Genomic DNA, 27,885 nt, shown 5'->3' on the forward strand with positions numbered 1-27,885 from the left:
GATGAGATTTCATATGTACTCATACTAAATTTGGTATGTATTGTTCATTAGTGACTACCCCAACAAAAACTACAGATTCATTTGTACATCTGACTTTGTTATTTGTAGAAATTTCTTTTTAAATATGCATGAAGGACATCATGAATCGAGAGAGGAAGGGGGCCCACACAGTCTGCTTGTGTATAGGGCCCAGAATATTGTGCTACGCCCCTGGATGTGGCAGTAAATTATAGCAAGGCTGAGATCAAAAGTATATTCTAATCAGGACTGAAAAAGAGATGGCAGGAAGAATGGGACAGAGATACAAAGGAAAAGGTGATAGTATCAAGAACGAGGTTTGGTCATACAGATCTAAACAGCACCCTGCAGACCATGAACAGGCATGACAAAGGCAGATGTGACAATTGTAATGAGCAGGAAACGGTGAGCATATATTTTAGTAGTAGTCTGTCCACAATATTATCTACAGAGACAGACACTTAAAAACTCACTCCAAAGAAACAGTTTAACATTAAGTCAAAGAGAAATACTACTGAGGGACTCAGGTGATGCAGGATATATTATATTCAGATTTCTAAAAAACACAGGAGTCTAAAACAGAATTTAGGTAAATATCCATTCTGACTCACACTCCTTTCCAGAAGGTGGCGGTAATCCACCGATAAGTTGTTTGCCAACCGCCGTTCAACATCAGAAGAAGAAGAAGAAAAAGAAGAAGAAGAAGAAGAAAAAGAAGAAGAAGAAGAAGAAGAAAAAGAAGAAGAAGAAGAAGAAGAAGAATTTGTTAGATTTCGGTCGGTTTCATTTTCTTCATTATCAGTCAGAGGCTTTTAATGCACAATAATGAACTATAGTGACTACGACTCTGACGGATATTCGTCTAATGAGGACGCAGACTACGTCCCATCAGGTGAGAACTGGCGCTATACAAAACACTGGTTAGTTGCTACAGGAAAATCACCCGAGGATTCTACTGACGGTCATTGTTGTGCTGATGGATGATGACCTGAGATCATCCCAGGCACATATGGAGCGAACGGGAGAAGTACCCCTTTATCATAATGGCTCGTACTTTTGGAATATGTGCTGAAATCGTTTTTGGAGATTGGATTTCATAGTCACTCATTTCGAGGGTTATTATCTTAGATGTAAGGAACAAAGTAAAATATATGGGTTTCATTAGGAACGATTTATGTGATGATGTTGATAGAACTTCCTAAAACCTACTGTTCTCTACACTTTACACAGAGCACTTGTTGTGCAGTTTTAGTAATGCAAAAGTGAAAAAACTTCAGGTGGCACGTAATATGGACAAGTGCAAGCCACATGTTTGTGGCTATAACAATACAAACCACCTTTCATACTCTGCTGAGGAATTCGGAGTCATAGTCTGACACAGTTGATGAATAACTAAATACGTGTGATTGTCTGTTTGTATGTGAAGAGCGACAGAAACGAGTGGACACACACACACACACACACACACACAAACACACACTTCTAGAGGAAACGCTGTAATATTAACCTAATAATAAACAATACAAACCTAAGAGCTGATATACAAAGCAAAATTGGTATTTTGCAATGAAATGTGCTTAAGTGAGTCTATATTGAATTGACTCGAATAGGAAATCAAAACAAGACTGCCTAAGTTGGAATTGCATCGATTTGGGAAGTCAGTGGCGTACCCAGCCCTAGTCAAGAAAAGGTATAATATGTGTATTATTGTGGTGCCAAAAGGTGCAGTAAAACAATTTTGGTGCACCTAAATTTTGTGGTGGTGCGCCTAAATCAAAAAGTTTTGCAAACCATTGCAACCAATGAAAAAAGTTAGTCTAGAGCCTTGCATATGTCTCGTGAGAAGGAGGCATTGTTTGATCGTTGGTGCTTAGCTCAGGAGTTAAAACTTTCGATGATCTTAAAGCTTTAGTGCTGATAGAAGCGTTTGAGAACTGTCTGTGTGAGTGAGTTGCTACTTACCTTAACTTGCAAAAAGCTGCCAAGTTGTCTGGCGCTGTGAAACTTGCACATGACTATGTTCTCACACATAATACAGTTTTGACTTGGAATCTGTTGTGTCGCCTCGATTTAATGATAATAATTCAGAGGAAATTGCAGGTTCTTCTGTTCCTCCCAAAGACGGTATAACAGAAGTGTAGATGGTAAGTGCAGAGAGGAAACGGTGTATTCTTACTGGAAAAGGCAAGGGCATATTGTTGCTAATTGTTACGCGTTGAATAAGAATAAGAAGCCCACAAAATTGGTTGCATTGGTTAAGACAGCTAGTCCTGTGTCAAAGAGGTCCTCTCTATCTTGGTCTGCTCCATCCCTTCTGGATGGTTTTGTGTCTTTAACCAAGGTTAGTGACAAAGTGCCATTAAAGGGATAGTTCACCCAAAAATGAAAATCCACTCATTATCTACTCAACCCAATGCTGATGGTGGGTAACGTGTTTGAGTCCACAAAACACTTAAGGAGTTTCAGGGATAAACAGCGTTTCAGCCAAAGTGACCTCTTCTTCAGACGTAATAAAACAACAGAAAACACACACAACATGCCTCCATACTGCTCGTGTGGTGTCATCCAAGTGTCCGCAAGCCCCAACAATTATATTTGACTTAAAAAGACATAATTTACACCATGTTTTAAGCCTAAAAGTCCACTACCAGAAGTGGCGATGCTAGCGGATGTAGCCACACGAATACGCACCCCACGTGTGTCCTTGGGGGAGAGTGTGTGTGGTCCGAGGTGCCCATGGGTACGTGAACGCGCCCCTGACGAGGCTATCAGTGGACATTTAGGCTTAAAAAACACATTAAATTACCTCTTTTCGAGTTGAATTTTAATGTCGGGGCTTGCGGACACTTGGATGACACCACACGAGCAGTGTGGAGGCATGTTAGGTTTTTTTCTGTTTTATTACGTCTGAAGAAGAGGTCACAATTGACTTTAATTGTATTGGATTTGGCTGCAACGCTGTTTACCCCTGAGATTCCAGAAGAGTTTTGTGGACTCAAACACGTCACCCACCCCTCCACTGGCTTAGTGGTGAGTAGATAATGAGTGATTTCAAATTGAAATCAATTGATGAATATAAAATGTCGTTCTTTGAGATCCTGTATGTGATTTAAGTGTAGCCTTAATTTTTTTGAGCAGTGTATGAACATTGAACAAGAATTTAGATTTCTGGTTTTAGACTTAATTGCAATACTTTTGCATTAATTCCATACCAAAATGAATAGTGGTTGTGAAAGGTAAACAACAACACCCAAGTAAAGTGCATCTGTAGATCATACATTTTAGAATACCTGCCAGAAGGGGACAATCTTAGGATAAAGCCAAAAGGTGTGGCCTTGAGTGTCTTTTTAAGATTTACATCTGTCACAAATATCAAATACATTAGGATACATTATATAATTTTTTCTTTGGAATAATATAATCTATGTAGAATTAGGATGTGTTCCTTTGGTGGGTTTTCAGAATGTTTTAGATTATTTTTAACAAAATGTCTAACTTGTAAGTAACGGAATAAGTGAGCCTGAGGAAGGGAGAAGGTTTCTTTCAGCTCCATATAGGATGCAAAATGATTATTTATGTAATAATAATAATAATGTTTGTATTTAGGTAATGGCGACTTGGTCCATAAGCTTGTCTTCAAAACCTTCCGCCGTTGTTGTCGCTGCTTTTGTGCCCATTGACCCCTGACCCTGTCACATTCCCTAATACTACCGCTACACTGCCACTACCATCATGCTCATCATGCGCACACGTATGCGTAGTTAACAGCAAGTATATCTACGGCCTTATACCAATAGCCAGAGACTCGAGTGCTAAGTTAAACAGCAGAGGACTGGCACAGCAGCCCCGCCTTGTCCCATGCTTCAGGTTAAAAGGTAATGACCTGTTACTGTTAGTGAGAATGGCAGATGTAGGACAAGCATAAAGCATCTTTATTAGTGATAGCAAATTCACCAAATCCATAGTGTCTCAATGTGGCTTCCATATATCTCCATTAAATTTGATCAAACGCCTGTTCTGCATCTAGCAAAATAAGGCTTATCATTTACTTTATGTTTTGTATACATTATTTTAAATAATTTCCAAGTATTAAAAGAAGAAAGTATGCCAGATACAAAGCCCGTTGGATCAGGATGTATTAATGAGGATATTTGCCTGCCCAGCCTAGTGGCCATCATTTTTGCTACCACTTTCTGATCATAGTTTAATAGACTGAGGGGTCTATATGCCAGCGGATCTAAATCTTCCCTCCCTTTCTTGAGCAGTAGACAAATATTGGCCTCATAAAAAGATTGTGGAAATATCTCATCGGCTATTAAATGTTTAATCGTTCTAAATAGCAGTTACTGTTTGTGCACCAAACCCATCTGGACCTGCAGCCTTATCGCTTGGAAATTATTTTATTGCCTCTTTGATTTCACAAACAGTAAAATTTGAATCAGGATCAAGTTTAGCAGAGTCACTTATTTTAGGTAATTCAACAGAATCCAGGAATTTCTAGATATCTTCATCAGATGCATTACAGCTAGAGGTGTATAACTTTTGAATATAGCTCTCTAAAGTTTTTTTTTATATCACATGGATTAGTTAAAGTTTCACCAGTGGAAGACTTAAGTTTAAGAATGGACCTACTTGCCTGTGCACCCTGCAACCGCCTGGCCAACAATTTACCTGGCTTGTCATTCAATTCAAATTGCTTTTGTCTCAGCTTAAATATTTGCTTGTTAACCTGATCACTCAAAACTATGTTATATTCACTCTTCAATTTTGTAATGTAATATATATCTTTCATGGACAGAGAGGAATAGTATGCCTTCTCTGTTTCAGAGAGCAGCACCATTATTTCTGCAAGGTGTTTCTGCCTTTCCTTCTTCTTCGAAGCTTCATTTGAGATCATTTCCCTCTTAAGATAGAATCTGAGACAGACCCATTATCAATGATAAACAAAAAGATTAAGATTCCCTGATATTTTGTTTGTAATACTTTTGAGATCAGCTTAGAGTCAATGATAAAATAATTAAGGCAGGTATCTGTTTTATGCACATGTGAGAAAAATGTATATTCTTTATCAGTTGGGTGCTGTATCCTTCATATATCTACTAAGTTAAATGATTTTATCAAATTATTCAAAGTGCCCACTGAATTAATAGACAGCGGAGGGCTTGTGGAAAGGCGATCGAGATAGGGATCTAGCAACAATTAGGAATGCACGATATGGACTTTTCTGGCCGATACCGATAACCAATAATAACATGCTTTACACGTTTCTTAAAAAGAAGTTCATAGCCTGTAGTTTAATCACACCTGAGTGTAAAATTGCAAAATATAGTAAATATGGATGAATTAATATTCAATTGTTAACACAACTAAAACAGTTCTGACTCAGGTCTGTACGTAGTACAAAGTACATCAGAAAATTTAAAACAACTTTAGGTGGAGGAGGAAAATTTCTCCTTCAAAAGAATTTAAATAAAATATTTTGACATGTCAATGTATTAAAATAGTAATTCAGATAAAATAATGTGCATTCCAAAATAAAGGCTATTATAAAACTGAAAGCCTGATAAAAACTGACAAAAGCACATGAAATATTATGCTCAATAAAGAAAAGGAAAAAGTTTGAGGATCGCTTATGTACTTTTAGTGCATGCGTGTGAGGAAGGTTTCTCTATACTTTTGCCTTCATGCAACATAAATCTTATCAAATGTTTTGCCTAAAAATTCAAAATAAATTAAATGAACTGAAAATATCTCTGAGCAGAAATGTCAGTTATTAAATTAATTGAAACATTTTATAAAGTGCATCTTTCATTAAAAATGAAGGCTCTTATAGAACTGACAGCCTGCTGTATGAGAGTGCATGCAACAATGTCTCATATGGAAATGTTAAGCTATTTCGTTTAGTTGCTTTATTGTGGAAGGTTGGTTTGGGTTTACTGTCATAAGCAGCGTGTCTGTTGGGAAGGGTCACCAATGGAAGTGGTTTTGTTCTGGAGAGAGAGGAGTTGACGTGTAAAGAAGAAATAAAAGGATATGTTGACCTGGTTCACCCACACATCTTTTGTGTCCTTCGTCTAGTAATGCCTCGCAGTATAATTGAAATAAACCCTCGGCTACAAAACATCATCCAGCCACAGAGCTGTCAAAGTAACCATACTATCTGGACTGACGTCTGAGGTCCATATGTCCGTGGTAAAACTATCGTCGTTTCGGCATCTATCAGACTATGACTGTGTGTGGCCACCACATCATATGTATTTATCGAACGTTTTATCGGCTATAATTTCCGATAAATAAATAAATAATATAAAATTCCCATTATCGGGCCGATATATATTGTGCATCCCTACTAGGGGTGTGTGATATATATCACACACCCCTAGTAGGGATGTGTGATATATATATCGTCCATGATAATATCTTAATTGTTGTTTTAACGATGTGCGAGCTCACGTTATCGAGTATTATCGATAATGATGATCCATGCGCCACTCATTCACGCTCTGCATGTCAATATATTTGGCCGCAATTTCTGTGTCCGTATGCTAATGAGAAAGGCGGTCCTAACCTCAGTCTCATGCCGGATTGTTCACAGGAGTGTGATGATCCAGTCCTACTACTTCTGCCTTTCAATGCTGACTGTTATCCAGTAGCTGTTTGCAGTGTTGAGCCAGTTCACACTTAAAATTAACTAGTTCAAGTTCAGAGGGTTAGGGTTAGTTAAGGTTATGTTTTATTGGGATGATTTAGGTGTCAGTAGTCCTGACTGTGAGCGTCACGTCTCGTGTTGTACTGAGCACAACATGTTGACGAGTCATTTTTCATGATGTTTAAATGCAGCCTCATAAACTCTGGAATCAAACAAACACTAAGTTACTTCATGTACTGATCAGGTCCTGATAACTGGTGATGAGTGTTTATTAGTTAGAGTGAGAGCAGAGTGGAGGAGGACACAGAAACTCCAGCTCGGTACAAACCAACTGCAGCTTCTGCTCTGATCATGAAGCAGCGGCGCTGATCACTGAGCAGCTGTGAACAGAGAAACTCCGTGTTTTCACTGTTTCCACTGTTCTACAAAGTCACTGACCGGCTGCTTCACGGTGACGAGCTCTGATCTCACTGCGTGTGTCTCTGAGGGAGTAAGTGGTGGTGGGGGGGTATTTCCTTATTTATTTATGCATTTTTATTTTTTTAATTTATTTATTTATTTATACTTAAGTCATGTATCGTCCTCCATGATTCCGATCATTGACGGGGTTTTCCGTCAGTGAATCATTGGCGGAAGAAGATAATAAGAAGAGAATAGAGAGAAAACAGAAAATTTGAAAACAGATATTTGACGGAGCAACGACAGAGCCGCTAAAGACTGTAAAATTTCTTTTCACGGTCCAAACATGTAAGAAAAGACCCACATTAACACTGTAAGTGGACTTAGTGGAGCTGTCTATGGCTCCCTGGTGTCTGCTTGGTGGCGCTGTGACCAGGCTGTGCACCTTCTCCCGGCTGTGGAGCTGTCTGTGGTCTCTGCGTCCATAGCCAGGGACTGTTTATGTTTATTAGTAATAGTAATTATAAGTAATATCGTAATCGCGATATTAAACAACATTATCGATACCGCTAGTTTTCCTAATATCGCACAACCCTAATCCCTACTAACAATTATAGTCACCCCCTATAATTAAGTTAGTAGAATTCAGATCAGGTATTAAATTGAAAGTGATAGGAATATAATTGATGCTTCCTGAGACGATCACATCTCTACCACAAGGGTCGGTATTAAGGAGAGATAATTGAAATGGTACAGATTTCTAAAACAAAATAGCGATGAAAATGTAGATTGATAAACCTTTGAAAACCAATTTGACCTGAGTCTACTTTGATTAGAAGGTTTAATATGCGTTTCCTGTAAAAAATATCGTGTCAGCATACAGAGATTTCAGGTGTGAGAACACCTTCCCCCTCTTAACTTGACCTCCCATACCTTTTACATTCCAAGTAACAAATGTTATTGTCCCCGTATCAGAAGTAGGAGTATTTCTAAGCCTCCCTGTCATAGCAAACATATAGGACAGATATAACACAAACAGTAGGCTGATCACATTTAAATAATATTTGAAACATTCCCCAGTCTTTTATATATAACATACCCCAGTCCCACCCTAACCGACCTTTAAGCCAAACAGGTTAGCCGTGCCCCCATCTCCTTAGGGAAACAACAAGCAGCAATGTGGATTTACCACGACTTCACACACGTTCAAAACCAATGTGGTAACCAACATTTAAGCCTTTTTGCTCAGCTTAAAAAAGAAAAAGACTTGTATTTAATCAACCTATCAAAACAGTATCTCAGACTCAGACTATTACAACTTCCAACCGATTAGTCCATCTTGCAGCTCACTTCTGTTGGATTTACCAGTACATGGTTTTGTAGCATCAGCTGGAGGGTAAAGCATTTGCAAAACGCTCTGCATCCTCCGCTGAAGTAAACGTTGTAGTCTTTCCATTATGATCAACGCACAGCGTTGCAGGGAAGTGGAGAATAGCCTTCACGTTAGCCTCGTGGAGTGTCTTGATGACTTTACCGAAAGCTTGTCTCTGATTAATCACCTCTAATGTATAATCCGGAAATATGTGCACCGTCATATTTCAAGGGTGCTCTCTCCCGACATAATCGCAATATCAGCTCCCTGTCCTGGTCGCGGTGTATTTTTGCAACAATTGTCCGTGGTCGTTCTCCCTCTGATGTCGGTCGAGGTTTCGGAATATGGTGGGCTCTATCCACTTCCACCAGCTGAAGAACGCAGTCTGGCCTAAAAGTTTTCAGTTCAGACACAAAAGCCGTAGGATGCCCTTTCTCCGCACCTTCTGTGACCACCACAATCTTCAGATTCAATTGTGTTGAGCGGCTCTCCAGGTCGTTCACCTTCCAGCGGAGAACGCTGTTTGTAGCCTGAAGCCCTTGGAAGACCCTCTACTTTCTCTGCAACAGCTGATTGTTCCTTTTGCACAAGAGTAAGGGAGTTTTCAAGAGAGTCCAAGCGTAGTGTATCAGACTTTTTCATGCCTGTCACATGGGCTCAGTGGGAACCTGCTCTCATCTGTAAAGAGAACAGCCCACCAGTGGCGGAGCTGCCAATTCTGGTGTTCTCTGGTGAATGCCAATTGAGCTGCAAGGTGCTGGGCTGTGAGCACAGGTCCCACTTGAGGAATACAAAAATAGGAAAGAATAATTCAGTAAGGATAAGGAGAGAGCAATTGTCTGTGGCCGCCACATGCAAAACAATCCCTTTTTGGGGGTTGTCTTGCTTTTGCCTCTCCATTGCACCTGTTGTCACTTTCATTCGCACCAAAGCAGGTGAAATTTATTCACAATCACTTGTGCTTCCTAAATGGACAGATTGATATCACGCACACACACACCATTTGAACAGCAGGCTGAGACAGCTGCCTGCGCCTGCGTGCGTGCGTGCGTGCGTGCGTGTGTGTTTAACGTCAGCCTTTGTAGTAACAGCACTACTGTTGTGAGTATTTGGCTCTGTGGATCTTAATGAGCCATTGAGCTTGTACCTTTTAGATTCACAAGAAAACAACAAAGACTAATAACAAACGTAGACCTCGACAAGTTATCACATCAAGGGACACAGCTATGAAGAGATAGTTTCTTTGCTCCCATTGAAGCAAATATTATTTGGCCTTGATATTAAAAACTCCTATGTTTACGTCCATCTAGCTATTAACTGGCTGTTTATACACGGATGTCCCCGTAGTTGGGGGTTGCGTTGAAAGCGACCAATTACAAGAGGGCCAATGTCTCTCCACCCCCAAATTGTCAAAAGTCAGGTCGATATATAGAACTCATCATTGAGAGCACTATTTACTTACATGAGCAAATCCAGCAAAGCTCAACTCAAAGAGCATATTTGCCTCTGCATGCTGCTTTTTTTGGTATCTCACAGCTGACTGTATTACTCAGGTTGTTGAATTTCTGCGTGAGGAGATGAAGTTTGTACCTGTGTTGTGTTTTGACAGCTGTGTTTTTCTGTTGTATTTGTTGTTGAAAAAATTTTTGGCCAGGTCTATCTGGAAAATCTAAAAGATGTTCAAGATCTCAATGTCAAGAAGACTTTTACCTACATGTGTGTGTGTGTGTGTGTGTGTGTGTGTGTGGTGTGTGTGTGTGTGGTTGTGGGTGTGTGGGTTGTATCTATATATATATATATATATATTAGGGTTGCACGATATGGATTTTTCCGGGCGATACGAATAACCGATAATTTCACGCGTCACATGGCTGATACGAGTATAATTTCACGTTTCTTAAAAAAGAAGTTCATAGCCTTTAGTTTATGCACACCTGAGGGTAAAATTGCAAAACATAGTAAGAAAATATGGATACATTTATATGTAAGTACATCAGAAAAATTCAAACAACTTTAGGTCAAGGAGGAAAATTTCTCCTTCAAAAGAATTTTTATTAAATATTTTGACATCTCAAATATGACATGTCAATGTATTGAAATAGTAATCAGATAAAATACTGAGCTGCAAAGCTAGTGACCAGCAGCTTTAAAGTTTAAGAGTTTGTAAGTTTATGTTTTCACCTGGTTAATTTAATAAAGATGCTGAAAAACACCAGTACTGTCTCTGGCTGTGTGTGGCAGACCCCTGGTGGCATGGTCTTTTGCACAGTTGGCACCCAATGTGGGGCTCGTCGCAGCCAGCGATGCGGACACGGGCAGTTGCTCTCAGAAAGAGTGACAAACTTCACAACGGCAACGCATTTTTCAGTTCCAACTCATCACGCTGGTAATGGACAGGGACAGAGGTATGACCAGATGCGGACGTTTTATCTGTGATAATTTCCGATTCCGATAAATAAATAATAATATAAAATTCCCTTATCGAGCCGATAATATATCGGGCAGATATATATAGTTTGCATCCCTTATGTGTGTGTATATATATATATATTTGGGCTGTCAATATTAACGCATTAGCGCGGGATGATTAATTTGTGGAATTAACGCGTACATTTTTGTAACGCTATGCGCAGAATGACACTGCTCCATTTACCCATACCCGCCCCCACTCACTTCGCTCAGAGCGACACACGCAGTGAGATCAGAGCTTGTTCACGTTAAGCAGCCGGTCAGTGACTTTGTAGAAGAACAGTGAATACAGAGTTTCTCTGTTTCACAGCTGCTCAGTGATCAGTGCCGCTGCGTCATGATCATAGTAGAAGCTGCAGTTGGTTTGTACCGAGCTGGAGTTTCTGTGTCCTCCTCCACTCTGCTCTCACTTGAACTAATAAACACTCATCACTAGTTATCAGGACCTGATCAGTACATGAAGTAACTTAGTGCCTCGCTCCAGAGTTTATGAGGCTGCATTTAAACATCATGAAAATGACTCTTCAACATTTTGTGCTCAGTACAACACGAGACGTGACGCTCACAGTCAGGACTCAGTGTTAAAATGAGTGGAGCGACACGGAGACATGATCCGACACCATCGATTCAGAACCAAACACATGACCGTACGTTTGTCACCTAAATCATCCCAATAAAAAATGGACTATGAACGTGAACTAGTTCATTTTCATCTGCATGAACTGAACTTGGAACTGGTTCTTTTTAAGTGTGAACTGGCACAACACTGCTTCTGCAGATGGGTTCAGGTTCAGATTTCACAATCACATTTAATTGTGTAAAGGTTTGGTTGTTTGTTTGATTTAAAAAAGAAAAGAAAGAAGTTTTATTCAACCATCCTATATTTGCAAAAAAAAAGAGAGCAAAGGCTAAGATGCCCTAATTGTTTAGGATAAAGGTTATCTTTGAGTTTGATTAAAAAAAAAAATTCTAAATGACATTATCCTATGTTTGCTCAGAGGCAAACAGAGCCAAAATTGAATTATGGTGTGGTATGTTTTATTTTATTTTTTTATCTTAATAACTCTATCATTTGGACTTGCCATCAATAAAAAAAAAAAAAATTAAATGTATATATCCTATGCTTCTGTCATTTATCCTTCCGTTCCCACAACAATATATATAGAAAATTGGGATTTTTCGGGCATTTAGAAATGGTGATTAATCTGATTAAAAATGTTAATTGTTTGACAGGCCTAATATATATATATATATATATATATATATATATATATATATATATATATATACACAGTGAAGGAAATAAGTATGTGATCCCTTGCCGATTTTGTAAGTCAACAAATAAATGAACGGCCTATAATTGTAATGGTAGGTTTATTGTAACAGTGAGAGACAGAATTTCAAATAAAAAAATCCAGAAAATCACAACATATAAAAGTTATAAATTGATTTGCATTTGATTGTGTGAAAAAAATATTTGAACCCCTAGCAAAACATGACTTAGTACTTGGTGGAGAAACCGTTGTTGGCAAGCACAGAGGTCAGACATTTCTTGTAGTTGGTCACCAGATTTGCACACATCTCAAGAGGGATTTTTGTCTACTACTCTTTGCAGATACTCCAGATCCTTAAGGTTTCGAGGTTGTCGCTTGGCAATTTGAAGCTTCAGCTTCCTCCACAGATTTTCTATGGAATTAAGGTCCGGAGACTGGCTAGGCCACTCCATGACCTTAATGTGCTTCTTCTTGAGCCACTCCTTTGTTGCCTTGGCCGTATGTTTTGGGTCATTGTCGTGCTGGAATTCCAAGCCACCACCCATTTTCAGTGTCCTGGCTGAGGGAAGAAGGTTGTCGCCCAGAAGGTTGTTCACGTTTCATGGCCCCGTCGATCCTCCTCTCAATGCGGTGACGTCGTCCTGTCCCCTTAGCAGATAAACACCCCCAATGTTTCCACCTCCATGCTTGACGGTGGGGATGGTGTTCTTGGGGTTATAGTCATCATTTCTCTTTCTCCAAACACGGCAAGTTGAGTTAATGCCAAAGAGCTTGAGTTTGGTCTCATCTGACCACATCACCTTCTTCCAAGCCTTCTCTGAATCATTCAGGTGTTCATTGGCAAACTTCAGACGGGCCTGTACATGTGCCTTCTTGAGCAGGGGGACCTTGCGGGCGCTACAGGATTTTAATCCACAATGGCATAGTGTGTTACCAATGGTTTTCTTGGTGACTGTGGTCCCAGCTGTCTTGAGATCATTAACAAGTTCCTCCCGTGTAGTTCTGGGCTGATCCCTCACCTTTCTCATGATCATCAATACCCCACGAGGCGAGATCTTGCGTGGAGCCCCAGACTGAGGGCGATTGATGCTCATTTTGTGGTTCTTCCCCTCCGAATAATCGCACCAACAGTTGTTACTTCTCACCAAGCTGCTTGCCAATGGTCTTGTAGCCCATTCCAGCCTTGTGCAGGTCTAAAATCTTGTCCCTGAAGTCCTTAGACAGCTCTTTGGTCTTGCCCATGGTGGAGAGGTTAGAATCTGATTAATTGATTCTGTGGACAGGTGTCTTTTATACAGATAAAGAGTTGAGATTCGGAGTACTTTCTTAAAGTGAGAGGACTAATCTAACCAGTCTGTGGGAGCCAGAATTCTTGCTGGTTGGTAGGGGATCAAATACTTATTTCCCTCAATCAAATGCAAATCAATTTATAACTTTTATATGTTGTGATTTTCTGGATTTTGTATTTGAAATTCTGTCTATCACTTTTAAAATAAACCTACCATTACAATTATAGACCGTTCATTTCTTTGTCAGTGGGCAAACTTTCAAAAGTGGCAAGGGATCAAATACTTATTTCCTTCACTGTATACATACAAACAATAGAAATCATCCTACTCCTTAATTTGATCTTCAATTTCTCTAACTTGTTCTTCTCATTCTTCTTTCTCCTTAGATGATAATTTAAGCGAGGATGACATTAATGAGTGTTTAAAGGAAGACCCTCTGTACGCAGATGATGTTGTACCACATCCTGATGATGTCAGCAAAACAAAAAGGAAGAAGAAGGCCATCAGCATGAGGTGAATGTGGTTTCATTGACTCTCCTCAATGTGTTTAATAATTGATTAGAGTAAAGTAAGAGAAATCTTTGGCTTTTCTTATTAAAAGTAGGTGGTACTAATCAAAAAGACTTGCATTCACTGAGGTCCTTGAAATATACAATTCACAGAAAGAGGAAGAAAGGAGTACTAAAAATCGAGATGGAAGGAAGGGATGGAGGTGAAGCACAAGAGTCCCATCCAGCACAGGAAGAGATGGTCAAACCCAGAGGGGAAGGGGATGTTGCTGAAGAGAAACTGAAGAAAAAATCTGATGACCTCTGGGTGAGATTCCTGTCTGATGTTGGATCCAGACCCAAACAATCCACAGATAATGCACAGTCAAGTACCACACAGAAGGTAAAGATACCTGGTGTATATTCTAAACCCAAATGTATGACTAAAGCTGCTTTTAGACATACAGTGAACTCTAGACATCTTCCGCATTTTGTCAGGATCAAGTGTAAGCATGAACACAAATGTCCGAGTGAGAGCCCCCTGCTATAAAGTACGCAGAAAATCTGCAGAAGTCGATGGGAGAACACAGCAAGGGATCCCTCTCTGCATTCATGATAAGCAAGAAGGGGGGTTGATGACATTTCCAACACGCGACGGATGTAAAAATGATATAGAATAATATAGCAGTAAGCAGCAATGAGCGAGTTAGAGTTTTAATGCGCTCAATATGAGGAAGCAGCTCAATTGGCCAAAATTCAAGTGAAAAGAAGCAATAAGCAGTTTTCAGGCTTCGCATAGTTGAGGAAAGTTACTTCAGTCGGTTTACTTCAGTCTAAGTGAGAACAATCACTCGTGTCATCATTTCAATGCAAGTAGCAGTGCAATCAGAGTTACGCCATTCGTCCACCCTTCATCAGATCAATGTGGCACTTTTTGTGATTTTGGTTCATTCTTTCCCAGAGAGCACTGGTTCCAAATTTAGTGAAATTCTGTCGAGCGGATACTGCATTACACGTTTTTGGAATTTTCGGGGCCCCCTATTGGCAGAACTGAAAATGCTTAAAGACGCTTAATCTGCAACATGCTATGAACTAGGGATGCACGATATATATAAGTCTGATATATTATCGGCTCGATAATGGGAATTTGATATTATTATTTATTTATCTGAATCGGAAATTATTACCTATAAAACATCCGATAAACACAGTGCGCCTCGTCGTGCTCATGACGTCATACAGCTGTGCCTGTCCATAGCAGCGTGATGTGTTTACGTTGGAACTGAAAATTGCGTCGCCGTTGTGGAAGTTTTTCAAACTTTCTGAGAGTGACTGTAGGATTGTAATTTGCAACAAATGTGAGGTTCCTAGAGGGGGACATTTTTTAACACTACCAATCTCATAAGTCACCTTAGAGTCCATCATTTGGACGACGATGTATGGCGAGAATACGAGGCACTTGCAGCCAGCGTTAGTGAGAAGAAAAAAAAAAGGACAAAAGCGAGTGTCAGTGAAGCAGTGCCGCAAGGGGATGCAGAACAGGAGCCGCGCCCACCATCTGCCCGGCTGACTGCTCCCGGTATGCGGCTGCGAAGTCCTCCGCCAACCATACAAGCGCCATCTCCGCTTGCCGGTCCGGGTCTCTGGCTGCGTGGAGCCCCACATTGGGTGCCACTGTGGCAATAGACCATGCCACCGGGGTCTCCCACACACAGCCAGAGACAGTACTGGTGCTTTTCAGCATCTTTATTAAATTAACCAGGTGAAAACATAAACTTAAAAACTCTTAAACTTAAAGCTGCTGGTGACTAGCTTTGCAGCTCAGTATTCATCTGAATTACTATTTTAATACATTGACATTTCTTATTTGAGATATCAAAAATATTTAATTAAAATTCTTTTGAAGGAAAAATTTTCCTCTTCCACCTAAAGTTGTTTGAAGTTTTCTGATGTACATCACTAAAAAACTAAATGAACAATCAGAACTGAGCCAGAACTGTTTTTGTCGTGTTAACAATGGAATATGAATTCATCCATATTTATTATTTCGACCACTGAAGGAAGTGTACAATATAACATACAGAATTTAAAGATCCAGTACTTCAATCTTTTTCCCCCATTTTTAGTAAATACCAATGAAAATTTAAAACGCACATACAATAAAAAAGAAAACAACCACAACAGTACAAAAAAATAAATAAATAAAAGAGAAAAAAAATGTATAAGAATAAAACCAAGTACAAACAAGCCCGTTCGCCCACCCTCCCACCCGGATAGCCTAAACAATTAGGTAAGGTTCTGTAATACAGTAGTTGTGCTGTGAAGCTACAGGTTGATATCAGTTAGACAGACAAGGGACAGACAGAGGACCAGCTAAATTAATACATAGCAGACAGGTCAGTCTCACTCAGGAGGCAACGTAGACATTGTTAAAATAAAAAATGAAAGGTTTCCATTTCTTAATAAAATGATCCTTAGATCCCCTGAGTGCATATTTAATTTTTTCAAGGCTCAAGAAAAACAAAATTTCCTTTAGCCAGCCAGACTGAGATGGTGAGATAAGAGATTTCCACGCAAGCAGAATTCTATGGCGTGCCAAAAGAGTGGTGAAGGCAATAATGTCCCTTGCTTTAGTCCCATATTGGGTAGATTTGGCTGGCACTCCAAAGTAACTAACCCTAACCCTAATGCAATTGCCACCTGGATCTCCTCCAATTCTACAGTCCGGTTTAGCTCAGCAATTTCTGATATAAATTAAATAATTTCCCCTCGCAAAAATGTTTTTAGAGGATCCCACAGAAGGGAATAGGAGACTGAATTAGATGCATTAGTCTCAATAAAAGTATCTATGGAGGCTGAACCCCTTGTTACAGAAGTCTTTATCAGAAAGTAACAAGGGGCTCAGCCTCCATGGTGGTCAGTTCTTCTGATTTAAGGTAAAGGAATTGTCTAGTTTCAAGGGGGCATGGTGGAAATTACAATGGCTAAATATTTTACAGACTTAATATGTGGTATAAAGGCTGTGTCAACGAATAATCAATTTGAAACACTTTCAAATTTGGGTTTGAACGCCTTCAGGGGTCTATATATCCATTTTTTTCATAAACATCGAAAAACTTTGAGACATTTTTGAGGGAGGAATAATTTTAGGGCTTGAGCGGTCCAGGCTACGATCCATAACACAATTAAAATCCCCTCCCAAGATCAATTGATGTGTATTTAAGTTTGGAAGGGAGGCTAATAGTCTGTTGGCAAAGTCAACATCATCCCAGTTTGGAGCGTACACATTCACCAATAAATACGGTTTGTGGAATAGAGAGCCCGTCACTATCATATATCAGCCGCTAGGGTCAGATACAACATTTGTTGCAACAAATTGTGTTTTTTTGCTGATTAATATCGCAACTCCCTGTGCCCTGTGTTTTTTTGGGAGAAATTGGAGTGGAACACATTACTAATCCAAGCTTTATGCACTCAAACATGATCAGATAACTTCAAATGTGTCTCTTGGAGGAAAATCACATCAGCTTTTAGATTTGTTTGATGAGCAAACACTCTTGAGCGTTTTATTGGTCCGTTTACCCCCTTTATGTTCCATGAAATGAATCTAAAAGAGTTATCTCCCATCCTTAAAGCATCACAGGAGTTATTAGTGTTAACCATTTAAGGTTTTGGGGTTAAAGTATGGAGACACAGACATAAAGATTGGAAAGGAGGGGGTCAGAAAATGGTCCAAAAGAAAGGTGTTCCTGACTCCGTCATTTTGATCTGTCCTTTAACGGCTGTAGTAATCAGTTTGCCCATACTACGGTTCAGATTGTAGGCTTACCCCATACAAAGACAAAACAAAAAAACAAAAAGTCCTAGGTTTACTTCCCCAAACGAAGAGAATCCCAGGAAAGAACTACTCTTAAACTTCTGGTGCATCCCCTCACTCATTACCCAAAACATGAACTAGAACAAGAGTGGCAGATAATAGGAAGTAAATTATAACAACAGCATTTATAACAAACAAAATTATAATAAGGATATCAAATAGAACTAGGGCTACGTTGTAGCACTGACGGGCCCAAGCACACTCATTTCGAAGCCTGTTGCGGTCGGTGGAGAGAGCGATCAATGACCAAGCGCATGTCTCCGCGTTGCATGCGTTTTGCGCACTGCGGCAAAACGCTTCACTTCCTGCGTCCGTCACGCGATGTCGATCCTTGCCTGCTAATTGCTCATTACGGTCCACGCTATCAATTGCACATCACACTGTGAACATTTTATGTAAATCGAGTGATAGTTGTAAAACAAAGCTTACTTCCTGTTGCCAGTAGGTGGCGCCATCACTATTATTACCTACAGACTAATATATCTGTTCAAGTAGGGGCTCTGATGTAGCGTGAGCAATTTTGTGTCAATTGGACAATGTTACAACAACTTAATTATCACACTGATCAGTAGGTGGCGCTATGACCCTGAACTAATATTAATATATGGATGTGTTCAGGTCAGGATTGTGATCATAGGTCAGTAGTTCGGAGCCGGTTGGATAATGCAGAGTGGATTTACAAAGTACTTCCTGTTTCATGGCGAATCAGTAGGTGGCGCTATGACACTGAGGAAATATTGACACAGAGCTGTTCAGGCTTGGACTCTAATCATGTGACAGAAGTTTGGTAGTGATAGGACTATGCACACTGGACTTATGACAACATCGTGTCCTTTGGCGAAGGATGATCCTTCGCCGCACCTCAATGTTTACACGGTTTGAGGAAATGTCACAATTCTGACCATGGTCCAATGACTTGACTGAGCTCTTTTGAGCTGTTTATTGTAAAGCAGCAAGGAGCAGTTCATCAAAGTATAAAACATGTCACTTCCTGAAGCCAGCAGGTGGCGCTGTGATTTTAAGTCATGATTTCTGTGTAGATGTCATCAGGCCGGGACTCTTGTCTTACATGTCTAGTTTGGACTCGATTGGACCAAATATGTCTGAGATACAGAACCTCGTGTTTTGATGGCGTGTAATCAAACTTTGAGGCCACGCCACGGTCACACCGTGTGACGAAAAATCGATCTTTGAGGTAGTTTTCATCTCCATCTTGTTGTGATGAAATGTTCCTTTAGAAAAAATTAAGAAAAGAGATTAATTAATTCATTTTAAAGCAGTGTAACAATGTCCTGCACCTGTCCCATGTCCAAAAGCTTACATTAAAGGTTCAGTGTGTAAGATTTAGGTGAAAAGGATCTATTGACAGAAATTTTATATAAAATAATCTTAGTGAAGTTTTCAAGAGTGTGTTTCATCTAAATTATACAAATTGTTGTTTTATTTACCCTAGAATTGGCCCTTTATATTGAAATACTTTCAGCGGGGGTGGGGGTCCTCTCTTTGGTGGCCGCCATGTTTCTTGTAGTAGCCCAGACTGGACAAAGTAAACACCCTTTGAGTTTTTAAGAAAACTGAAGGTTACCACAGGTTCTCTTTCATGTTTGGAAGGGGAGGATGAGGTGAGGGGTATTCAGCTGCAACATGACACTTCACCACTTTATGTCACTAAATTCTACACATTGCAACTTTAAGTACATCTGCCATTAACCATTGCTAATAAGATATTCACTCAGACGTGATCACTGTTGGACCATGTATTCTGTCATTGATAAATACCTGTCTTTTCTCTGGTTGTGTCCCAGCTACCTTTAAACATGCTGTTGTGCAGCCCTTGTTTAAAAAGGAAAATCTCAATCCCTCTGTTCTTTCTAACTTCAGGCACATTTTTTAAACTGCCTTTCTTGTCTAAAGTCATGGAGAAAGTACAATGCCTACAAAAAGTATTCACCCCCCTTGGATGTTTCACCCTTTTGTTGCTTTTATACATGAAATCATGGTCAATATAATTTGGCTTTTTTGACAAGAATTTGCAAAAAAAGCTTCTTTCATGTCAAAGTGAAAACAGATTTTTACAAACTAATGTCAATTAATTAAAATTATATAGTGTAAAATAAGTGTTTGCATAAATATTCACCCCCTTTAAAGTGACTGACCTAATTCAACAGAGGTCCAGCTAGTTGATGCCAGCAGTGTCACAATTAGTGAAATGGAGATCACCTGAGTGCAGTTGATGTGTGTCAAGTGACTGGAGTATAAAAACACCTGTGTCTGGGAGGTCCAGTCTCTGGTTCATCAGGATTCCTGCTACAATTGCAACATGAAGACAAAAGAACACTCCAAGCAACTCAGAGAAAAGATCATTGAAAAGTATAAGTCAGGAGATGGCTACAAAAAGATTTCCAACTCACTGGACATTCCACAGTTCAGTTAAATCCATCATTAAGAAATGGAAGGAGTATGGCACTTGTTTAAATCTGCCTAGAGCTGGCCGTCCTCACAAACTGAGTGACCGGGCAAGAAGAAGACTAGTGAGGGAGGCCACCAAGACACCTACGACCACTCTGAAGGAGTTCAAAGCTTCAGTGGCTCAGATGGGAGAGACTGTACATACAACAACTGTTGCCCGGGTTCTTCACCAGTCGAAGCTGTATGGGAGAGTGGCAAAGAGAAAGCCACTGTTGAAAAAAGCTCATATGAAATCTCGCCTGGAATTCGCCCAAAGGCATGTGGGAGACTCCAAGGTCAATTGGAAGCAGGCTCTTTGGTCTGATGAGACAAAAATTGAGCTTTTTGGCCATCAGACTAGACGCTATGTTTGGCGAACACCAAACACTGCACATCACCACAAACACACCATCTCCACCGTGAAGCATGGTGGTGGCAGCATCATGCTCTGGGGATGCTTCTCAGCAGCAGGCCCTGGAAGGCTTGTAAAAGTAGAGGGGAACATGAATGCAGAAAAATATCGCCAAATCCTGGAGGATAATCTGACTCAGTCTGCAAGAGAACTACGACTTGGGAGAAGATTTATTTTCCAGCAAGACAACGACCCCAAGCATACAGCAAAAGCTACACAGAAATGGTTCAAAGACAACAAGGTGAATGTTCTGGAGTGGCCAAGTCAAAGCCCAGATCTCAATCCAATCGAGAATTTGTGGCTGGACTTGAAAAGAGCTGTTCACGCCCGATCCCCGAGTAACCTGACAGAGCTTGAGCTGTTTTGCAAGGAAGAATGGAGACAAATTGCAGTGTCCAGATGTGCCAGCCTGATTGAGACATATCCACACAGACTCAGTGCTGTGATTGCAGCCAAAGGTGCATCTACCAAATACTGACCTGAAGGGGGTGAATATTTATGCAATCATTTACTTTACCTTATATATTTTTAATTAATTGACATTATTTTGAAAAAATCTGTTTTCACTTTGATATTAAAGAGTTTTTCTTTGCAAATTCTTTTCTTTTCTTGTCAAAAAAGCCAAATTATATTGACCATGATTTCATGTATAAAAGCAACAAAAGGGTGAAACATCAAAGGGGGGTGAATACTTTGTATAGGCATTGTAGTTATCATGCAGCTGCAAACATTTCTAGTTACAATAATGTATATGTAAAAATTCCATTCTGGGTTTAAACCTCGTCATTGCACTGACTGCTAGTCTGACTGCTTTCCGGATGATGCACCAATATACTTGCCCTTAAAATTTAAAACTAGGAGTTCACTGCAGCCTCTTTTTGACTGCCAAAATTGCATTAAATCATAGATGAACTTAAATTGCTCAAACTAAATGAAAACAAAACTGAGGTTGTGTTCAGACACCCTGAACTGCTCTAACCCCTAATATTCACTCATGGTGTTTATTTTGCCAGTGTTTTTAAACCTGACATGCAGATTTCCTCCGTTGTTAGGTCTAGCTTCTTGAGTTGAGACTTATAGCTAAGGTAAAGGCCTATATTCCACCTAAATATCTAGAGAGGGTGTTCCATGACTTCATAATTTCTCGACTTAATTACTGTAATTCTTTGTATGTGGGCTTAGACAAGTCATCTTTTCAATGCCTGCAATCTAAAATGCTGCTGCTCGCCTCCCGACAGAAGGAAAATGAGGAACCATATAACACCTGTGTTGTGCTCCCTCCACTGGCTTCCTGTTCGTCAAAGGATCGATTTTTTTGTTTAACTTTTAAATCTCTTAATGGACTGTCACCACCTTACCTAGCTGAACTGAGGTCAGCCGCTCCTGGATTTGCTTAAAATGAGGCTCATAACAAGAGACGATCAAGCCTTTGCAGTAGTCGCCCCAAACTTGTGGAACAGCTTACCACTCCATGTTAGATCTGCCCCCTCTCTTGCACACTTCAAATCATTGTTAGAACACATCTCTTCTCTTTGGCCTTCAATTTGAGTTGAGAACGTTTTTATCCCCGCAGGTTTTATTATATTAAATTTTGTATCATTGGTATTTTGATGTATTGCGTGTTGCTGTTTTCTTGTTGTACCTTTTACTACTATAAAGCACTCAACCAAGTTGTTTTAAATGTATAATTGAATTGAATGTTCTCAGTGTCTCTTTTTTTCAATTGGATTATTGTTTTGTTTTTATCCTCAGGCAGACTCTCCAACAATGAAGACTGCTCTTTTGACTACAGAAACAACAGCATCAGAACCTGCCAAAGTCACCATCACTAAAGTTTTTGACTTCGCTGGAGAAGAAGTTAGGTATGCCTCTGAATCATCCTCACATTTTGAGACAGTTTGATTTCCTGGAAATAGATTTGCTTACAGACATCACAGACAAGATTCCTGAAGAAAGGAATCACAAACTTGTTAATGGGACAATGTTAGCTAGGGTGACAGAACAACATAACATTAGTCTTTGACAGTATTCAGGCATAGACATCTCAACACTCACAGTTGCTCAGGCAGTTCCTCACCAGGTGAGATGACAAGCACATCCTCCTTATTTGTCAGGACTTGTGGAGAGAGAACAGGTGGTGTAGGTGATTTGCCAGGCCATTGATCAATAACCCTCATCTCCTCTATTGGGGGTTGCTCATCAATCAATTAATCAATCAAATTTTATTTCTATAGCCCATATTAATTTGTGTACCTGATGAAGGTCCATAGGACCAAATGTTGTACATGTAATAAAGTTTTCTTGCAAGTACAGGACAGTGTGCGGGATTCCTCTTCCCTTACCTGCATGTGCTTTTTCTCCTTTTTCTCCTACACACCTGTCCACTGTATTTTTGAAGGTGTGCATTGGCCTTTTCAGTTTTGTTTATAGCCCATATTCACAAATCACAATTTGTCTCATAGGGTTCATAGGTGCGACACCTTAACCCTCAACAAGTGTAAGGAAAAAGTACCCAAAAAACCCTACTAAAATGGGGCAAAAATGTAGAAACCTCAGAGAGAACCAAATATGACTGAGGGATCCCTCTCTTAGGACTGACAGAAAGTTCAAAGGCTTTATTGTCATATGCAGAAATAAACAAGTTTCTAAGGTAGATAAGGTGATTTAGGTGTGCTTAAAACAGTAAAAGACAGTAAAAAAGCCAATGCATAATTATAACAGTTTGTGCAAAAATACAACAAGGTGCATAATGTTCACTGTGTGCAAATTGTTCAATGTGCATAAAGTTGCCTTAAAGGGGACATATCATGCAAATTCCACTTTGTTAGTGCTTCTACACGTTAATGTGGGTATCTGGCATGTCTACCAACCCAAAAACTCTGGAAAAAAAACACTCGCGCGTTTTGTTATGGTTCCTCTAAGTCAGAAACGTCATGCTTGAGTGACTCGAATGAGCTTCCTGTGTATTGTGTCGTAACAATACACTGGAAGTCTCCCTACATGGCCTTGGCCCACCCCCCACCTCACCCCCCCACTCGTTACGCCGGGTGTGTTGACTCCTCCCTTTCCTCAGGCCCACTATCACCTTGTTTGTTTTGCTGACATTGAGCGTCAGGTTATTGTTTTGACACCATAGCACCAGGTCCTCCACCTTCCTGCGATAGGCTGATTCATCGTTGTTACTGATGAGACCCAGGACTGTTGTGTCCTCAGCAAATTTCAGGATTGTAGTGTTCCTTGTTTCCTAGGTGGGAGAGGGCACTGTGCAGGGCAGTACAGACTGTGTCCTCAGTAGATCTGTTGGACCGGTATGCAAACTGCAGGGGGTCCAGTGTGAAGGGAATGCTGGATTTGATGTGACCCAGTATAACCTGCTCGAAGCACTTCATAATAATGGGTGTAAGTGCAACTGGTCTGTAATCATTCAAGCAGGTTACTGGGTTTTTCTTGGGGATTGGGATAATGGTGTTTTTTTTTAAAAGCAGGACTGAACTGTGGCCTGTGCGAGGGACAGGTTAAAAATGGTGGTGAAGACATCAGTGAGTTCTGCAGCACATACCCTTATGGCCTGTCCTGGCATGTTGTCTGGGCCCATGGCCTTGTGGGGGATGATTTTCCTCAGGGTTCTGCATACGTCAGCTGCTGACACAGTGAGCAGTGTTCATGGAATTGTGTGTTCCATATTCTAAGGACTTCTGTGGCTGATGGGATTGTTCGAAGCGAGCGTAGAATGTGTTCAGCTCATCCGGTAAGGAGGTGTTATAGTTTGTTATTCCTGAGTTAGTGCCACCATAGTCTGTGATGTGTCTCAGGCCCTGCTACATCTACCTAGCATCAGCTGCAGAGTAGAAACCTTCCAGCTTTTGTCGGTACAGTCTTTTGGCCTGTTTGATGTTCTTCCGGAGTCTGTATTTTGCCAGCCTTTATTCACCTTCACTGCCTGATTTAAAAGCATGCAGCATATGTTGTACCTGATCATTTATCCAAGGCTTTTGATTTGGATATGCACTGATCTGTAAAGTGGGCACTACACCATCAAATGCGCCAGGGTGTGCAGTTTCCTGCACGCTTATGGTATCATGGAGCAGTGTGAGAGCTGCCACTGAGTTGGCGTGCGGGGGAATGTAAACACACACCAGGAAAACAGCGCTGAATTCACGTTGTAAATAGAAGAACAGTCCTTCGATTGCAGTGGTTAAAATGAGCCCTAAAGCTGTGTAATGCCATAGGTCTGAGGCTTGGTGCGTTTGAGTTCTGGTTTTTAGCGTAGCAGGAAAAATACATTGTGGTCAGCAAACCTGAGTGGAGGATATGCCAGAGCGCTGAAGGCATCAGTAATGTTTCTGTAACACAAACTCAGAATGTTAATGTGGAGGTGAGGGGACTGGGAGAGCACCTTCACCTGTACCAGAGGATCAATCAACGCAGGTGAGAGCCGTTAGCTGATTGATCTTTTTTAAAAGGCAGCAGCCTCGAGAACACTCAGAGAGACTCAGAGACACGCTCAGGAGAGACACTAGTGCTGAGCTTCAACGCTAACACGCCAGCAGAAACTACTGCCACAGTTATCTTTCCTTTTGGGAATGTACACATATTGGTGGAAAGACAGCCGAACGCTGTGAAGTCTGCAGCTGTTAAAACCTCTTGATATTCTGGTAAAATTCGCCTAAAACACCTATCTAAGGCATACCCAAAGTAAATTGAAAGCTGTTCTTGAACCATTTGGAGTACATGCCTGGTTTTGGTCTCTTTTGAAAGGTAACACTCTGAATTCCCCCCCCCCCCCAACTGTCAGAATCACTGTAAGTGCTACTGGCATTGAGTAATAGAAGTTGGAACACACTGAAGTAGAAGGTTTTTATTTCCGCCTGAATATTTTTTGGTAAACAGATGCCTGCAGTTGACTCTAGCTGGGACTTATGAGCTGGAAAACACCATGGGACCACAGCATGAAGCCTTACCTAGCCCAAGTTCAAATTTGATAACAATTCCACAGAAAATGAATATTTTACACATGTTTTTCTAAGGGTATGTCTAGGCGTTTTCCAAAAAAGGCCATTTGGAGACTCCAAAGGACCCTTGGTAACCATGGTCACACACATACACAGTGAAACAAAGGGGCGCACACACACACACACACACACACACACACACACCTCCCCCAGATCAGCAGTAACACCTAAAGATACACACACACACAGTGAAACAAAGGGCTTCTTCGGTCGAGTAATTTGTTTTCTCCAAACGTTTCGCCATTGTGTACCTTCTAAAGCAGACATGGGCAAAGTACGGCCCCCGGGCCGTATACGGGCTTTTTAATCCGGCCCGCCGAACTTGTCCAAATATTATTATTATTAAATTAAATTTTACCTTTCTCCTGTAATGCCCCCATTTCCCCATTAGATGGCGCACTTTGACGGGGAGTGTGGTGTGTAGCAGCGGTCCCCAACCTTTTTTGCACCACGGGCCGGTTGGATGTCAGACAATATTTTCACGGACCGGCCTTTAAGGTGTGGCTACGGAGCCTCACTACGGAGGCCCTCTGGTACGGCCTCTGGTGACATCGGTAGATTTTTTTTTAATTTAACGAAATTAACAAATTGTTAATACGCGGCCTCAAATTAATTATTGCGTGGCCACGTATTAACAATGCGTGGACACGAATTACTACTACTAATAATAATAATTAATATTTCGAACGAATCACAATATAATTATGAAACGAATTAACGAGATGACGCCCGTGCACGTCTTGCTGGTAACTTACCAGCAAGACGGAGACAGACGGATACCAAAGCTCCATTACGCACACGCTGCGCCTCTGTGCGCTTTGGAGAGGTTTTGGAAGCGTCTTTACGCATATTAATATATTATTGGTTTATTAATATATTATCAATATATTATTAGTAATATATAAAGCTTTCTTAACAACAGCATCACGATATTGCCTTTTCCCCATCGCAAAAAAACTTCCCAGAGACGTTTGTTTTTTGCTCATTTTTGCTACCGTGTGGGTTTGTGTTTAGCGAAAAAGTCACGTGACCGAGACAAGCGTCTTGACATGCGTAAAGCATGAGTCATAACGGAGAGGATCCGGTCATTTTTCAAAATAAAACACCGTTCAGAATCAGATAATAAATAAAACAGAAATAATGTAAGTTGTTTATTCTTTCTGTGCGGCCCGGTACCAAATGACCCACAGCCCGGTACCGGTCCGCGGTCCGGGGGTTGAGGACCCCTGGTGTATAGGGCTCGAAAGGGGCTTCACTTTTTCGCTTTGCCCTGTGAGCCCTTCTGTAAAATGAGCGGATCAAGGAAACGAAAAGTGGACAATGAGTGCCGAGTGTTTAACAAGGAGTTGACAACAAAATACTTTTTCACTGAAGTCCAATCGAAGGCTGTATGCCTGATATGCCGAGAAACTGTCGCAGTTTTCAAGGAGTACAACATCAGCCGTCACTTTGCTACGAAGCATGCTAACTACACTAGCAAGCAGGCAACGCAAGAACGGGCGGCTACGGCTCAGAGGTTGGCGGCTAATTTACAGACTCAGCAACATTTTTTTCACCGACAAACTGCAATTCAAGAGTCAACTACCAAGGCAAGTTTTTTGGTGGCATTCGAAATAGCAAAGGCTAGCAAGCCTTTCACCGAAGGCGAGTTTGTAAAAGAATGCATGGTACAGACAGCAGATATCTTGTGTCCGGAGATCAAAAGCAAATTTGAAAAAGTCAGTTTATCACGCAGGACTGTGACTCGCCGTGTGGAACTGATTGATGAAAATATAGCCAGCCAATTAAACAAAAAGTCTGATTCCTTTGAGTTATATTCACTAGCACTGGATGAAAGTACGGACGTAAAAGACACTGCTCAGCTCCTCATTTTTATCCGAGGCATTGACGACAGTTTTGCGATAACAGGAGTTTTTGACCATGGAGTCCCTGAAAGGAACAATGCGGGGAGAGGACTTGTATAACCAGGTGTCTGCTGTCATCGAAAGAATGAAGCTACCTTGGAGTAAACTTGTCAATGTCACAACGGATGGATCGCCAAATTTAACTGGAAAAAATGTTGGGCTGCTGAAAAGAATCCAGGATAAAGTGAAAGAGGAAAACCCTGACCAGGATCTTATTTTCCTTCACTGCATCATCCATCAGGAATCCCTGTGTAAGTCTGTATTGCAGCTTAAT

The 27,885-nt window shown here is 40.6% G+C and overlaps 1 protein-coding gene across 1 annotated transcript in view; it reads left to right on the forward strand.

Annotated features, from left to right (window-relative positions):
- The first annotated feature begins 698 nt into the window (after window positions 1–698).
- Window positions 699–27,885, forward strand: part of cfdp1 (craniofacial development protein 1) — a 39,679-nt gene continuing 12,492 nt past the window's right edge. The window contains exons 1-4 of the mRNA XM_034587350.1: window positions 699–910; window positions 13,857–13,983; window positions 14,133–14,361; window positions 22,448–22,557. Of these exons, the coding sequence (XP_034443241.1) occupies window positions 844–910; window positions 13,857–13,983; window positions 14,133–14,361; window positions 22,448–22,557 (533 nt within the window). The 5' untranslated portion in view covers window positions 699–843. The remainder of the gene's footprint in view (window positions 911–13,856; window positions 13,984–14,132; window positions 14,362–22,447; window positions 22,558–27,885) is intronic.

Source organism: Hippoglossus hippoglossus, chromosome 6 (genome assembly GCF_009819705.1).
Source record: "Hippoglossus hippoglossus isolate fHipHip1 chromosome 6, fHipHip1.pri, whole genome shotgun sequence".
Classification (NCBI taxonomy): domain Eukaryota; kingdom Metazoa; phylum Chordata; class Actinopteri; order Pleuronectiformes; family Pleuronectidae; genus Hippoglossus; species Hippoglossus hippoglossus.